A 17608-nucleotide genomic window follows, 5' to 3' on the forward strand; every position below is an offset into this window, starting at 1 on the left:
CTTTGGTTCGCCTTCTAATATCCTGGTATCTTCTTTTTACTTTATCCACTGTTCGCAAGGTTTCACCAACAGCGTTTACTTTATTACAGATTTGTTCACATATAGCGTTCCTCTGTGTGACAGTCAAACTTCTTTGCTGTAGCTCACTTAAATATTTGTTGGCTTCATCCACCAACACCTCCATTTCCATGGGGTCGAATTTCCTTTTGCGCTTTCTGCTGTCCAAACTCGCCATGCCGCAAACCACAAAACGCGCAAAACCATAATTTAAATAGGGCGTCTCCAACAGTTTTGCACCTGCCACCAGTTACGCAATCACTCTTGTTAAATCACCCGCAAACCATGGTTCAGCCCCTCGCGCAAAATTCCAGTTTGCGAGCGCAAATTACTGCACGCAAAATTGGATCTTGATAAATCCGGCCCATAGAGTGAATTCTAGAAATAAGTTATCATTTTAAAGAAAAATACAAATTCATCTTCCACCCTTTCAGAATTAGCGCTGAACTCACATTTAGTATGTAATATCTGTTTCCTTTTGTGAATTATGTCCCTCGGTAGTCATACGTTCCAGCCTATGTTGATGTTGTTGTTTTTTAAGTTTTTCCTTTGGGGAAAACTCTACTTGAAAGCATGAAAAGAGACAGAACTGAGTATGTTTCACTGGTGGAAGTGAGGAGCTTCAGCCAGCTGTAAAAATCCCAATTGTTAACAACTGCTTTTAAGAATCATCCAAGACTAAAGAGAGAATATTACATAATACTCTCCAGAACCCCCCCCCCCCCCCCTTGCCTGTATAAAAGAAAGCTTATTAAAGTCTATTCTTAATGCAGTCACATGCCTCTTTGTTATTCACTTCGGGTTTTTTTAGCATACCTCTCCCCCCCCCCCCCCCCCCCCCCCTTTTTTTTTTTCTTTTTTTTTACTTCACATTCAGGGCTTGAGTGCTGGCATAGCAAGCAGATCTCTCCTTACTTCCCCAAAGGAAGCAATAGATATGTGGTCAAAGAGGGGTTAAAAAACCTACATCTTGAGTCATAAAAGAAAGCATAACTTCATATCTACCCACTAGGTTGAAGATATATGTGCATGTTATACTTTTTATTAGAAACATCTCTTCCTCTTTTTCATCTAGCCCCTCTGACTCCTTGTTTTTTCCTCCTCTGTCCGATGCCTTCTTCTGCCCCGTCTCTACATGTTTGTTACTGTGGGTCTCAGCAGACCTGTCAACCTGTCAGCTGTTTCTGAACACAGCCTTGTGAATTTTTTCCTCTCCTCTTTCCTCTTCCTGTTCAGCCCCCCCTCCCCCACCTAGTGGTTGTGTGCTACAAACATCGACCCCAATGCACTTTTCTCACATACATCGACCCACTCATTCTCTCGCTCTCTGTCTCAAGCATATCCTTTCGCAGTCTCGCTCATTCACACTCAAAACCAGGAGCCTGCACTAATATCCCTCCACACTGTGCCCAAAACAAACTCCAACACAGTGGGTGGTGTAATGTTTTGAATGTTCTAACAAGAAAGAGTGGGCACAAAATGTAAAGTCAGTCAAAGATGGCTAGAGGAAACCAGGCTTCTGCAATCATAACCCTTTATCCGACACAGGTTGATTTGCTTCTGGCCTTACTTTCTTTGCTTCTTCAGATTTGTGTGTTAGTCTGCATGTGAATTTGGCAGCTGTTTGAATCTGTTCTCAGAGGTGCATGCACAATTTTGACAGGTATTCTCAGGACATCTACGATGCACTCTATTTTTTTGTTTGTTTGTTTCTTTTGTTGATATATAGAAAAACTTTGGACTGGGTCACAGTAAAACTAAAAAAGAAAGAAAGAATATTGCAAAGAGTATGCTTTAAATGTATGCATATATTAGGCACAATGACACATGATCCAGACCTGTACAGAATGAGAAACAATGCATTCTTGCTGCTCTACTTAATATATGTCCTTAGGCCTGCTGGTAAAAATATAGCACAGTATCATACATATTTTATAGACTACTTGCAGAATGAGCTCTAAGCACGTGCCAGCTTTTTTTTGTGTGTGTTTGACACTTTTATCTAAAGCTGCCTATGGCTGCAACAATTATACCCTCTTCCTCTTTTTTGAGGGCATTTGTCTCCCTGTCGATTGTCTGCAAGGGTCATATGACTGCCACATGAACTTGCTGGTGGCCAATGAATCATAGTGTGTGTCAGGACAGGCTGTTAAAAAAAATCTACTGGACATTCAATTTACAGTTGCCTGTGAATTATTGGTAAAAGCAAGGAAACATAATAAGCAACACATTTGAGACCTAACATGGTAGTACTTGAGCTGTTTTTTTCTGTGGTAAAATAAAATTAAAGAATAAAACTTCCCTAATAAAGCCTGTGTTGCAACATTTTATTCATGAGTCGGGCTTATTATAGATGACTAATAATCATTTAATAAACACATATTGTATTACACAAAGTGTTGATAGCTCACAGGTTCTTGACTAACTGATAAAGAAAAAGCTTTAGTGGTTTCTTAGATGAAATCTATCTCACAGGGTGGAAGAAAGTTTAATGCAATGATGTCTCAGAACACAGACTTGATCATTTATCAAAAGCAAAAGCCCATGTGGCACTTCAGTTACATCTAGACGGGCCTTATTGGTGATCAACAGCCAGAAACTAAAAGAATCCATCTTTTCTGAAATGGATGTTGTCTCTGAGTAACATATACAGCAGAATCCACACCAAACCTATGCTTTACTTAGCTGCAGTTGTCTTATAAGCTCTGGAAACAGAACAATCATTTTAAACTTGTATGGGAAAAACACTAATAGTCAATGACCACCTTTTAACTAATGAAGCATGTCCACTGATCTCCAGGCTACAGATAAATAGATTTTATTTAATCCTATTGCTTTTGGTTTAAATAGTTAAAATTCTCAAAATATGTGATTTCAAGGAACATTGCAAGACGAGATGGTTAAAGATCACACAGAACAAAATCGAATTGTTTACATCCTAACTTTGTCCTACTTCCAATAAAACTGTTAAATATTATAACTAGGGCTGTAACAATTAACCAGATTATTCGTGATCAATTGATTATCAAAATATGAATTAACTTTAGCTTACAGAGCCACCCACTTAGAGCAGAAATTATACCAAAAATTGCACACACAAAAAAATTTAATATTTTGCATTTAAGATAAAAAAAAAAACTGTCTGTCTGTTAGTATGTTCTATCGAGAACTCTTCAAGTGGAAACGTTTTAGTTTCACGTGGTTTAATTTCATAAAAAGTTTTCTTTAAAGAACCTTTTGCTATGCGATTATTAATCGATTAATAGAAAAATATTCAAGAGATTAATCGATTTGCTAAATAATCATTAGCTAATTATAATATAGTTTTACATAATAAATACCGTATTTTTACGACTATAAGGCGCATATAAACGTCTTTTTTTCCCCTCAAAATGTGCGGCGCGCCCTATAGTGCGGTGCGCCCTATGTGTGTTGTTACTGCGGACGTTGTTGAGACCACCATGAGAACGTTAAAGGGTGAAGTGTGGGCGTGGATTGTGTATAAAAGAACAGGTATGTGCTTTATGCAGAACTCCTCATCTCCTCATTGAGGAGATGATGAAAGAGTGGCTGAGGGAGGTGAATGTAAGGAGACCAGGTGGTTTTTTTCCACTCATCACCATCGGTTAATCTGTGACTCCATGCGTGCCCATCTCACAGCTGATGTGAAAAACATGGTGAAACAAATGAACGCTGTGCTTACCGTTATTGCGTGAGGTCTGACAAAGGAATTTCAACCGCTCGACATCGGTGTGAACCGGCCGTTCAAAGTAATGCTGCTTTCACACCGGACGCAGCAGGCGCAGCAGAAGCAGCGAGTTTACATGCAAAGTCAATGGTTGACGCGCGTCAAGGCGCAACAAAAGGTCCCGCAGCGTGTTTTGAGCAGCAGGCAGAGTGCGTCGGGAGCGTTTAGGCATCTCACGCGCATGACGCGCCGCAAACACACTGCTGCTCGAGATGGAAAAATGTAAGTTTTGCTGCTCTACGCACCGCATCAACCAATCAAAAATGCTGATCTGGGAGCTGACAGCGAGACAGACACATCGCTGATGATACAGAGCGCTGTGATCACTCCTCTGAAACAGTTTATTAACGCATAAATTAACTTAAAATGCTGAAACCTGCCGACAGAATATGTTCGCTTTTATTATCCTGGTGCCTGCAGTTTGGATTATTTTGATAAAAACACCTACCAGCTGCCGTGGTGAACCGCGAGGAGGCGACCCAGCCAGTGGCTGCTGTTGAATTAAGTTTTCAGGTGGATTTTCCCACTTAAAAACATATTAAAACTACTTTATTCCCACTGATCGCAGCAAATATAACTGCCAGGCAAAGAAAGGATAGAGTAGCTCTACCCAACGCGCGTCAGACACACTTTTGCACCACGCAGCCAGAGCAGCAAAGCTGCTTCAGCCGCGCGTCAGAACTAACTGGTACAATCTAAACTGCAGGCACCAGGATAATAAAAGCGAACATATTCTGCCGGCAGATTTCTGCATTTTAAGTTAATTTATGCATCAATAAACTGTTTCAGAGGAGTGATCACGGCGCTCTGTGTCATCAGCGTTGTGTCTGTCTCACGGCCAGCTCCCAGGTTTGATTAATACTTTGTAATAAATACATGAATAAAGCACAATCATACTCAGTTTTGCTCCCGCTCTATTTTTAAATATGCAGTAGAGGTATTTAAACGTAGTAGAGGATATGTACCGGTATATAAAACCTGTGCCCTATAGTCTTATGTATGCGTTAAATACAGTAATGGCACACATAACTGAGACTGCGCCTTTTAGTACGGTGCGTCTTATGGTCGTGAAAATGGTAATATACTTTAAAAGCAAAACAAGGTCTGTTAAAATAGTTATGGTACTTGATTGTTTTTAATGGGAATTCAAAGCCTTGGGAGTCTGAATGGTGTTAGTGATTGGTTTTTGACTGCTAAAAAATGTAAATAAAATAAAAAAAAACAGTCTTTTACACCATATTCTTTTCATGTGGTATGGTGGAGTTGCACTCTCAGGTTCCAGGACATTATTTTATTTTAAGGCTCGAATAGTAAATCACAAAGTCTGCACCTCACGACTGCAATTATATGTAGTAAAATCATTAAAGTAAAGGACACTTTTTTTTTCTTACATTCTTAGTTATTTCTTAAATGACATGGTGGCAGAAATAAATAAAACCGACAAAATAAATCTCATTCTCTTTGTTGTAAATGCTACTGACAGATTGGGGAACTTTTGTGTTAGATCTCTATGAGTTAAGTTCCGTGCAAACATTTCTGGGGATATCAAACTGAATAATAAAAAAGAAATGTAAAATGAGCCAGAGGGACAGATTTAATTAATATTGACAAAGTAAGCATGCCCCTCAAGGTTGAATCCGCAGCAGTGTAAAGCTGCAGGGTTGTACACCAAGAGACACAACATGTACACCACCTGCTTCCCTTTGATTTAGCTTTTCTCCGAGTGTAACAGCTACAGACCCATCTTGTAGTTACAGACAAAAATATTGACTCTTGTAAGCAGTGAAAAAGAGGCCTTGAAAAAGGCGTTTCTTCCCCAACTTTTCCCCCAGATGTTGACTGGTATCTGTAGCTGAAGGCCAAGTCACCCTTGAAATTATCGGCACTAAATTAAGGCATTCAGCAGATTTTTTTTCCCTTTGGAAGTCTTTAACACACCAAAACAATGTGTTAGAATTTGCCTAGCTTAGTAGACAAACAAATTTGACTGGAAATGTTTTTGAACAAGTTAAACACAGGCAGCCATGACATGGACACTTACTCTACTGGGATCTGTCCTCCCTATGGTTAATATTATGCTGTCTATACAGCAAGTTTTGTTAATGGTTTTAATTTCAAGCTTCATTTTATTGTGTTCCGGTATAACATATCACATAATTGCTGAATATTCTCCTGTTTACTGATTTACGTGTGGGTCTTTAACTTATCCCTATGTCACCCCCATAGTATTTACTTGTCATACACCCCCAGTTACCACAGTTGAAGTTCCCTCCCAGCAGCCATGCATCAGGTAATTAGACTCAGCAAGTCCTTGCCCTACAGTAGTAATCATCCCCCAGCTGCATTTACACTCCTTTGTTTCCTACTAAATAGTTGGATTCCCCTTTTTTCCTACATTCCCATCCTCCTTTGTAATGCCCTGTTAGTGTCTCCTCACCTTTTCCCCTCATTTATATTGTTACAGTAAATAACTTTTTGTATCATAAAGCTTGCCTTCTGCCTGTGTTCGGGTCCATTACTACAAACAGTTTTTTGTTTGGTTTGGTTTGATTTGGTGTGGGGGTTGCACCATCACTGTTTTAAAACTGCAGTTATAAGCTATAAACAGTCTGTTTTTTTCTAATGTGTTAAATGTTGTATTAAGAAAAAATGTGCTTTTTGTAGGTTGTTGAGTTATTTTCATTCAGGGGTATGATGAATAGCACACCCACCCCACCCCACCCACCCCCACAACCAACCCCCGAGTATACGTTTCTAAATTACCCACAAATGAGCCGATTATCATTCATTTCCAAAGAAAAATCACATTTTAGAAAATGAAGTGGATTGAATTAGACACTAAGAGGATGATAGGAGTCGTGCTGAGATCTGGTGCGCCTTATAAAAAAATAATATATTACCTTTACTTGATATGAAGTGGTAGCCTAAATTCCTCCACACCCAGTCCAGACATGTACTTTACATGAAGAGGACTATATTCTTAATCACATATTTAGAGCAGAATGTTGTCAACTCATAGTCCAGGATTATTGCTGCTTTACTTTTGTTTTATCTTCCCTGCAATCCTGCATACACTGTCCAATTTGTCCATCTCATCCTTCTTGTCTTTTTTCAGCCTTTGAATCTCTCTCCTATTGTGATTTCTACAAATCTGTTTTTGGATTTCTTCACTATCATGTTTTTATCTCGCTCTCTCTATAGTCTTCTCTTGAAAGCATGCTTTTGGTTATTAGCCTGTTTTGCTCGTGCTGTTTTGAGGTATTTTTTTGAATGTTTGACTGGTTATTGATATAATTTTTCTATAACTATATTTTATTGTAAAGTTAAAATAAAAAAGGCTAATAACACATTTGCACATCTTATACTTGTAGGAGTCTCAATGCAACTTCTTCAGAGACTTGAAAGGGGGAAAAAAATAGGTCAGCTAGAAGTAGGCAGGCAGTGTGGGAGGGAGGGTGGGAAGTAAGAGGGGCATTTCTCAGTGACAAACTGCCATACAGTATATAGACTATTCATGAATACGCTCTGTGTAAGCCCTGGGCACTGCTGTGGCCCTGTTACTATGGCGTCTGTGGTTAGGGGCCAAGGAATGTGGCCTTACTGGGCAACAAAGAGAGGGAAGGGAGAGGCTCTGAAGAGGGGTCTTTGCTTTGGACTACTTTAGTCACTGGTCACATCAACACCTTTACCCTGAGACCAGGCTAAACCATTCTCTTTATCTACTGTTAATCATTTTTACTCACTTCATGTTTCTAACCAAGACACCAGGTGTAATTGAAAAATGTTTACATAGAAAATATGACTTTAAGGTTTTTTATAATAATTAAATAGACTGCACTGTTAATTAAAAAAAGAACTGCACACCCTTTTTTATAAAGGTATCAAAAAAAAGAATTAGAAGAAAATGTTATATCATCTTTCGTTCTAAAATGACTGCTTCTACCACAGTTCTCTCACCTGAATCCCTCTGCAGCAGATTACTCCACCGCCAGTTTGTGTGCACGTGTGTGCGGAGTGTTGTGAACTTCCTGCTGGTTCACCATCTGTTGCTCTTGTCAGCTGATTGGATGAGCCAGTGCTTTCAAAGGCTCTGACCTAACAACGCTTGTGTCTCAATAAATAAAAACTACTGTCTATATGAATCAATTAAAGAAAGAACCAAATGCGTCCTGACCTGTGTCTTTTGGCTGTCAATGTGAATAACAGTATGATGGGTAGGAGCCTGGCCTTTCCAGCTGAAGCTAAACCCACTGCATCTATAATAATGGCTGCTGGGGATTCATGTGAGACAGCATCAAAGGCACAGAGGGGAAAAGATAGCTGACTAAGAAAAAAGGTGGAGAGGAAGCAAAACGTGAAATGAAACACTTCTCTAACCACTGAACTTTCCACTAAATTTGGTCTCTTAGAGTCATTCTGTGTTCTTTGAGTGATGGTCAAGCAGATGCACTTACAGCCAAATGCTCCATCATCAGCACCACAACTAGAGCAATAATCACAATCCAAAACACCCCCACCCCCTCTGCGTCAGACACAGCTGACCTACTTCCTGTCTAGCCGACACAGCGGTTGACTCTGCACTCATCTCCGTCTCTCTGTCTGTGTTGCTATCTGCTGTGAGAACATCCTGTGTGGTTGGGCTTGTTCGGACATGTAGGTTATTTACATGCAATTACTTTAAGATTGTTCATCTCACTTTTTTGTTTATGTAACATTTGCAAACATAGATAAAAGAAAGTGCTACATGGTGGAGGAGTTTGTAGCACTGTTAGCAAGAACGTTCCGGGTTTGATTCCCGGACGAGGGTCTTTGTGCACTGAGTTTGCATGTTCTCCTCATGCATGGGTGGGTTCTCTCCAGGTACTCCAGCTTCCTCCTACAGTCCACAAGCATGACTGTAGGATTAATTGGCATCTCTAAATTGTTATTAGGTGTGAAGGTATTGTATTATATGTATTTGTGTGTCTCTGTGTACCCTGCCTCTCGCCCATAGACTGCCAGAGATTGGCACCATCCCCACCCTGACAGAAAAAGCAGAAGATGGATGGATGGAAAAAAAAAAAAAACAGACTACTAGTAAAACAAGTTTGGAACCAAAAGAAAGTTAGTCAACTTGGAAATCCAGCAGTTCTGGGCTGTTAAAGGGCTGTTCCTTTAATTTAATTGTTTGGTCTATGTTGCCAGGATAGAAAGCTGAGTGGCTGTAATCATCAATGGGGTGACTCAGATTCGTGCTAACCCAAAAAGGTGGACCTTATTAGCTTTCACAGGCAGACATTCTGAACAACTTAGGCTATGTTCACACTGCAGCCTGAAGTGACCCAAACCTGATTCCAAACAGTATAAACAACACAGGTCTGATTTTTTTCCAATGGGACCCAGAGAACTTGGCTATGTGATTCTGAATCCGATACGTATCTGATCTTTTTTGTGTTCCATTTTATTTATTCTATTTTTATTTTTATTATCTTTTTTATATTATCTGAAGATAATAAAAAAATCAGCTCCAATAAGGGTTGTTACTTAGATCCTGAGATATTCCTTTTAGCTCACCCTTTGATATAATGTCTGTTTCTTGTGGAGCTTTTATCCGTTAAACTTCTACCCGTCACCTAACTTTCCGTCATCTGTGAAATGCAACCTTCTTCAGGGAATAGCCTATTTTGTAGTCATCCTAATAGTGAAGGGAGTGATTGTCTCCAGAGCAAATGTCAGGTTGATAGTTTTCCTGATGACTCTGTAGACTTGCTGTCTAGTTAATTTTGGACTTTTACAATTTTAACTTGACTAATTTTGTTAAATTTGCCAAAGGCTTGAGAGTTCAGTTTAACAAGAGAGCTGAATTAGTGACATAATTTAAGTTGGGTTTGTTCATAACCAAGTTCTTTATTTATTTGACTGTGGACAGAAATAAAATATACATTCTGTAATGGGATAATTGTAGGGGTGCCACTAATGATTATTTTGCTAATCTATTAAATGATTTATTCTTTTTTCAATTAATAGGAAATGGTTCCTTAAAGACAATTGTTTACAGAATTTAAACCAGCAGAAACTAAAACGTGTTCACTCTGAATTCTAGAGCATATTACCAGAAAAAAAAAAACACATCTATGTGTTTTTACAATATATTATATACATTTTATTTTTACGATTTTGGTATAACTACTGTCCTGAGTTGGTTGCTTTGTCAGCTAAATGCATGTTTTGAGTCTATATACTCCAGTTAACAGTTAATAAATAACTAAATTAGTCAAAGATAATTTCCATAATTGATTAATCAAGTTAAATCTGATCATTTTTTTCAGCCCTAGGTAATCCAGGTTTAGTAACAACCAGCTACATAAACACTGACATGGAGTGCAACATCTAAATAATACAATGTACAGTAGGTTTAACAATTCTCTATGACATAATATCTCTGAGGTGTTATTTGAATTCGAACACAGGTTTAGAGACACTATTACTGTAAGCCTCAATGAGATTTTTCTCATTCTGAGCTTTGCATCATGAAAAAACAGGACAAACCTCATTATAGACAACGCACAAAGTGCCTAATGATCACATAAATAGTTCATATTCTTGCCTACATATTTTGTTAAATGATCATCTAAATTTAAGCACTTGGGCATGCATGTCCTTGGAATGCCCCAAAGAAAACGACAGGGAGATGACCTCACATGATGCCTGTAGGAGACATGTATGCAGTGCCTCGCAATGTCTTCCTCATTCATCTTTATCTCTGATATCCTCTATCTTTCTGAGTGAACTCTTATATTTTGCAAGCTTTTTTAAAGATATAAATCCCTTTATTATTTTTTTATGTAATACAAATCTTTTGCAAATACTGCTCTTTTGATTTACCAACCAGACAGATAAGAGAAGTTATCAAATCGAGCACAGAAAATTGGAATTAATAGAAATTTAAACTTTTCCAAATAAATTAAGGCAGATGAACAGACAGGCACACAGATGTTCTGTTAATAGCATAAAATGGCCATAGATGCACAATCAACTGCAAACCAACCAATTGGAAACCAACTCATTGCATCCAGACACCAGGCAAGTGTGAGAAAAAGCAGGAGGTTTATTGGCTTTAGTTTCTGAGAGTTCCAGTGTCCAGCATCTTTCCCACATATTTATAAAACACATAAAACATACATGCACAGCTTTTACCGAGAGGTTACAGTGACCACAAGTAGGTTGATAGACTAACAAGAGGCTATCCAACGAGAAACTGCATTGAAACAGTAAGTGAGGGGGGTGGATTTATTTATCAAAGTCTCTAGAGATCCAGCTGGGAGTGCAGGAAATAGTTTACTATCTGTAAAGAACCGCAGCAGGCTGGAGGGTATATTCCAAGGAAAAAATGCAGGTCATGATAAATCACAGCTGCAGCCTCGGTTCTCAATCATAAATCCTGTTTGTTATCGATAAAGAAGGGTGTCAAAACGGGGTGCTGTCATAGTAAATGACCTATATTTGAGGATTGTGGCAAAGCAACCCCCCCTCAAACACACGCACACGCCTCAATCTCTCTGCTGGCTGAACGGTCAGGTGCAAGGAATTAGATTGTAGACATCATCTCACCTTCAAAGCCGACAGGTCGATTTCAAACTGGCTCTGAGCTGGAGAGTCACACGCCATGATGGATGAAACAACAAGAAGCCACTCTTAGTTTATCAGATATCCAGGAGGAAGCTCTGCTGTCACGACCTGTCGTGTGGTCTTCCTTCTAGCCTCCCCTCCTCTTTTACTCTGATCCCCGATAGATCAGAGAATCAAAGCAGTCCCTCTCTGTCTGCGCAGAGGCGCTCTGGTTCCGGTGCGCACGGCTAGAGCGCAAAGGCGCGGAGGATGGAGAACAGTCCCATGTGTGCGAGGATGTAAGAAGGTGATCTGGATGGTGAAGCGCTGCGGAGGATGGCTCGCTTCAGTTGCTGCTGCTGTGACAGCAAGAAGGAATATATTGAAGGGGAGGGTACGCCGGAGCGGAGCGCACTGCCTCCCCCTGGAAACCACGCCTGTTACCGGGCGGGGTTTGCTTACAGAGGCAGCATTTACAAGGCGCATTTCCTCACTGTTTCCTCCAAGCCTTCTGTTAAATAAGAGTGTTGTTTTCTTTTATTCATGATAACTGTGTGGAGCTGTCGCTGCAGAGGCTGATTTAAATGCCCCCCTCCCCCATAGGAGAGGCCAGAGGGTAAAAAATAAAACATACAGGAGTTCCCATAAGGTAGTGGTTGCCCTTTGGCGCACAAGAAAGTAAGCACATTCAACATGAAATGTAGAATATGTCACATTTCTGCATAATATAGTAGGTATATAAAATAAAATCTCCCTTTGAATAACGAAACTACTACATTAACTTTACTTGTTTTACTCTGTAAAATTGACAGTTTTATTAATTAATAAAAAAAAAATTAAAAATAAACTCCAAATTGTTGGGAAATTGTTCAATTTATTTGTACCACATCCTCCCTGCCATTAAACTACACCCCTACCCCCCTAAAGATACGCCCTCTCCACTTTAAAATAAAATGCACATGCACAACCCTGTAGCCGGGAACGCCTATTAAACGCTTTTAAGAGGATTCATGAGCCCATTTCTCCTCGTGCACGCTCTGTTCAAAAGTTGCTGTTTGCATCGTTCATCCAAGCTACTTTCCAAAAGAAGATTTGCAATTTTTCCACTACATCAGAAGTGGAGACGTAAAAATGGAGAAGAGCATGTAGGAAGGCCTTACTCAAACATTTCACCAGAATGATTGACGATTGGGAGGACCACTTATTTAGATGATCCACCCAGAAAAAGAACATCCGCCATTATACCTTTAAAGCCTGGCGTACACTGTGGGCGATTTTCCAGTTGTGTGACAATCTTTCGATGGGGCCGACTTTCAGCCTGATCTTGAGTCGTGAGTCATGTAGTGTACAGGGGGTTACGAGCGACGATCCGCCTCTCACGACCACCCCCGATCAGGAATCGTGAGGTCGGGAGAAAATCAAACATGTTTGACCGTCGTGGGTAAATTGCTCAGTGCAAACAAGGATTCTTCTTTTTATTCTTCCTCTCAGATGGAAACACAGCAGCGTGGCAGGGATGCAATAAGTGAAATGCAGTTCTGTCTGTAAAATTGACAGACCAAAGTAGCCACGTTTGCTCAGCTATGTCTTTTTTCCAAATACATGGTCGCCTTTTCTTTTCAGGGCTTTCAGCACAAAAATGCACAAATTGCCAAGGCAGTTCACTATAGTGAGCTTAAAGGAATAGTACACCCAAAACATGATTAGCCTTCATTTTCTACTCACCCCCATGCTGAACAACACTCTGGAGTACTTTTTTGATATCTAAAATGCATCTGGAGATCTGGGAGGCTTCTTGCTGTCTGCTGACATTCAAATAATGGAGGTCTATGGCGCCCGAGGCAGAAAGGTCCATAAAAGTCCACAAAAAACGTGTCAATATTCCTCCATACTGCTCGTCCAATGTATTCCAAGTGTCCTGAGTGGGTAGCGTCCATAATTTACTCGAAACGAAGTCATTTAGAATGTTTTTAGATCATAAACAGTAGTGTATAGGATTTCCTTAAAGCGCGTTCACGAGTCTACGGAAACCGCGGCAGACCAAACCAGACGAAAGTGCGCATTCAGCTCAGCAAAGAACTCATGCTCTTCCTCAACACTGAAGTTCTCAGACATTTTTCTTTCGTTGTTTCTTTCTTTGCACAGGTAAACAACACATTTCTTCTTCTACGCTTGCATTATCGGCAGAGTGGACGCTGAATGCACACTTTCGTCTGGTTTGGTCTGCCGCGTTTTCCGTAGACTCGTGAACGCGCTTTTAGGAAATCCTATACACTACTGTTTATGCTCTAAAAACATTCTAAATGACTTCGTTTCGAGTAAATTATGGACGCTACCCACTCAGGACACTTGGAATACATTGGACGAGCAGTATGGAGGAATATTGACACGTTATTTGTGGACTTTTATGGACCTTTCTGCCTCGGGCGCCATAGACCTCCATTATTTGAATGTCAGCAGACAGCAAGAAGCCTCCCAGATCTCCAGATGCATTTGAGATATCAAAAAAGTACTCCAGAGTGTTGTTCAGCATGGGGGTGAGTAGAAAATGAAGGCTAATCATGTTTTGGGTGTACTATTCCTTTAATATCCCTCTTCTACTCGTTTGGCTTCTGGATAGACGAGATGGCTCCATCTCACTGCGGAGCTCAGTCAGACATGGTTTTTAGTGGCACAGTGTGAGCAGGTACATCACTTGAGAGCGTCGGGCCGAACATAAATCGTGAGTTGTGAACTCACAATGTACTACTAATTTCTGCGGTTAGTCCTACAGTGTGAGCAGCAGCTGCAAGCAACTATTGAAAAGAATCGCACAGTGTACGCCCGGCTTAATGTGTCCCTGCCTGGCCAACAGGCAAATTCCTAATTCTGCAAAGTAAAGTAGTAAAAAAATCTACCTCAGGATTCCTCCTATATACTTATATATAACACAAGAATAAATGAAATAAATCGTGTAAGAATGTATTATTTTCTCCAGGTTTAAAACCTGATGATGTACTCCTGGCACACTTTTTCCGCCCTCAGTGGTTCTGAGGGATATATAACTATTCTTTGGACTGGGTGACCCGCAGATCAATCCTGATTAAAACATTTTTGTTTATTGTTTCAGGTTTATGCTACCATGGTATACAGCTGAGCTGAGTCATAAAAGACTGGGAGATGTTTGGTCTTTGAGAATGGGAGTCAAGGACAGAGTAACCAACTCAGGTATACGTACAGTATGCACGTTGCTGAGTAACAAAGGTAGGTAGGCACCAGCAGCATCTAACCTTATAAATACAAAGAAAATATTTCATTCATTTCATTGCCCAGAGATCAATCTTTTTTCTAACCTATTCAGAAATGTCAGCTATAACAGTCTATATTTAAATTCCACCAATCTGACCTACAACAAAAGCACTGGTTATTTTGCGTCAATTGACAAAACACACTGTGTTTTGGGCCCTATCTTCTATGAAATAATAACACCTGTTAAAAAAAAATTAGGTATTATTTCTGTGGCTAGAATTTTTCATTTGAAGTTCATTTCGTCGAAGAAACTATTTCCTAAATTATTTAGACAAATGTTCCTTTGGGTAAACTGCCAATTGGTCTGACAAAATTGGCCCACTCATGAATGTTCCCAGGAGCTCTGATTCCAGTAAACTGGATCCCACTCATTCTGATGCTCCTCTTATTTTTACCGTCCTCTGGTGATTAGTTTATTTACCCAAGATAAAAGCTGTACAATCAAACTAGCCCAGCTAATGTTAGCTTTCAGTTATTTATCTTTAGTTGTGTTTTTTTTTCATCACAGATTTTTCCCCCAAGAGTCTGATGGTTTATATTAACCTCACATGTTCCTTGAGTTAAAACTTTCCTAAATACAGATAAGCAACCAGACGTCCTTATGAACTGAAACTGGCGTGTGAGTCAGGCCTTTGCTTCAGCTGCTGTTTGAATAAACTGTAATAATTTAACTGCTTAATTTGCCGCTTAAAATCAAATGTTATATTTGAAAAGAGTTTTACACCTGAGGCGATTTGAAGTTATTTTAGGACATTTTTTGAGAAGTTCACCCCTTGAAATGAAGTTGAGCATGCTTTCTTTGGCACAAGTTTGTTTTTTAAAAACCTGCCACTGTAATGAACGCTTAATGTTAGTTTCTTTTTAATGATTGTCAGGTTTGGTGGAAGTTAGTTGAGGACCCAAATGCAGAGATGAGTTTTGCTGATTTAATTAAAGGTATTGAGGACGATCTTTTACTTCCGGGTGGATCATCTCAATAAGTGGTCAATAAGCTTACCTTTCTCATAGAGGTTCTTTGAAAATGGTCGAGGGTAGTAAGAAAAAAAGTGTCTATGAAGTGTATGAGAAGAAAAGAAAGGCCTCAGAAGAGGCAGATATATCCCATAATACTTTGCGCGGAGAGCTCTCCCCGCAAAGCATTATGGGATTTGCTGTCACAGTGGCCCGCTGTCGCAGCTAATAACAAAGATGGCGCAGGCACCACGCAGTGGAGGAGGAGTTATGACCAACGGGGAGCAAAAACCAGTGATCATCTGTCCGAGCGGTAAGTTAACTGAGTTTGTAATAAAGTCCACTATATAGTCCTCACTCTATATAGTGATTGAGGGACTTAGGGGTTAGAGTGGACGTTAGGGCAAAGTAAGCTTGTATGAGTTATGAGAACAGAAACTTTTAAATCAGAGCATGCAGAAGGAAAAATGGGCTTGTGCATGCTCTTGCACACTTTTAATGGGCGTTCCGTCTCTAGAGTGGGTACAGATTTGTGCTTGGGCATTCTTTTTAAAGTGGAGAAGGCGGGTCTTTCAAAACATGGTGAAAATCCTCAACAATACCTTTAAAGGAATAGTACACCCAAAACATGATTAGCCTTCATTTTCTACTCACCCCCATGCTGAACAACACTCTGGAGTACTTTTTTGATATCTCAAATGCATCTGGAGATCTGGGAGGCTTCTTGCTGTCTGCTGACATTCAAATAATGGAGGTGCCCAGCGCCCGAGGCAGAAAGGTCCATAAAAGTCCACAAAAAACGTTTCAATATTCCTCCATACTGCTCGTCCAATGTATTCCAAGTGTCCTGAGTGGGTAGCATCCAGAATTTACTCGAAATGAAGTAATTTAGAATGTTTTTAGAGCATAAACAGTAGTGTATAGGATTTCCTGAAAGCGCGTTCACGACGCTATGGAAACCGCGGCAGACCAACCCAGACGAAAGTGCGCATTCAGCTCAGCAAAGAACTCATGCTCTTCCTCAACACTGAAGTCACACATTTTTCTTTCGTTGTTTCTTTCTTTGCACAGGTAAACAGCACGTTTCTTCTTCTACGCTTGCATTATTGGCAGAGCAGACGCCGAATGCGCACTTTCATCTGGTTTGGTCTGCCGCGGTTTCCGTAGCGTCATGAACTCGCAGGCGCGCGCTTTCAGGAAATCCTATACACTACTGTTTATGCTCTAAAAACATTCTAAATGACTTCGTTTCGAGTAAATTCTGGATGCTACCCACTCAGGACACTTGGAATACATTGGACGAGCAGTATGGAGGAATATTGACACGTTTTTTGTGGACTTTTATGGACCTTTCTGTCTCGGGCACCATAGACCTCCATTATTTGAATGTCAGCAGACAGCAAGAAGCCTCCCAGATCTCCAGATGCATTTGAGATATCAAAAAAGTACTCCAGGGTGTTGTTCAGCATGGGGGTGAGTAGAAAATGAAGGCTAATCATGTTTTGGGTGTACGATTCCTTTAAGGTTCCACAGGCAACAGAGGCAAAAATCCAGGAACAAATAAGAAACCAAAAACCAGGACATGCCAGGGAGAAACAACACGTGGGGAGCAAGCAATGAAGCAACAACGCAACAAGAAACCAGCAAAGAGGAACTGCAGAGGTGGTGCTTATAAAGTATGGGGAACAGAACAAAGAATGGGCTAATGGGCTGATATGGATTAGGTGTGGATAGAACTAACAGCAGAAGGGAGCCAAAGGAAAAGGAAACTGGCAAAAGGGGGCAACAGAAAATAACACAAAAACACAACACTGCCAGAAAACAACTACAAAGACGGAAAATTACAGAGAATCTAAAAATAAAGCTAAATAAAGGCCAAAACCCCAACAATGATCAACCTCATTATTATGTTTTTCAGGGATAAAAACTAAAAGGGAGGATATTGTTCTTGGTACTCATGGGTTATATTTTAATGTA

The 17608-nt window shown here is 40.1% G+C and overlaps 1 protein-coding gene across 15 annotated transcripts in view; it reads right to left on the bottom strand.

Annotated features, from left to right (window-relative positions):
- Positions 1-11778, bottom strand: part of tnika (TRAF2 and NCK interacting kinase a) — a 94635-nt gene extending 82857 nt beyond the window's left edge. For 6 of the 15 annotated variants that reach the window (XM_038292363.1, XM_038292361.1, XM_038292360.1 and 3 more), the window contains exon 1: positions 11396-11452. In XM_038292363.1, the coding sequence (XP_038148291.1) occupies positions 11396-11452 (57 nt within the window). Of the gene's footprint in view, positions 1-11395 lie in introns of all 15 variants that reach the window. The other 9 variants (XM_038292367.1, XM_038292371.1, XM_038292369.1 and 6 more) reach the window with 3 other exon arrangements.
- Positions 11779-17608: the final 5830 nt, after the last annotated feature.

The sequence above is a fragment of the Cyprinodon tularosa genome, unplaced genomic scaffold (genome assembly GCF_016077235.1).
Source record: "Cyprinodon tularosa strain WSP-4 unplaced genomic scaffold, ASM1607723v1 ctg310, whole genome shotgun sequence".
NCBI classification, from domain to species: Eukaryota; Metazoa; Chordata; class Actinopteri; order Cyprinodontiformes; family Cyprinodontidae; genus Cyprinodon; species Cyprinodon tularosa.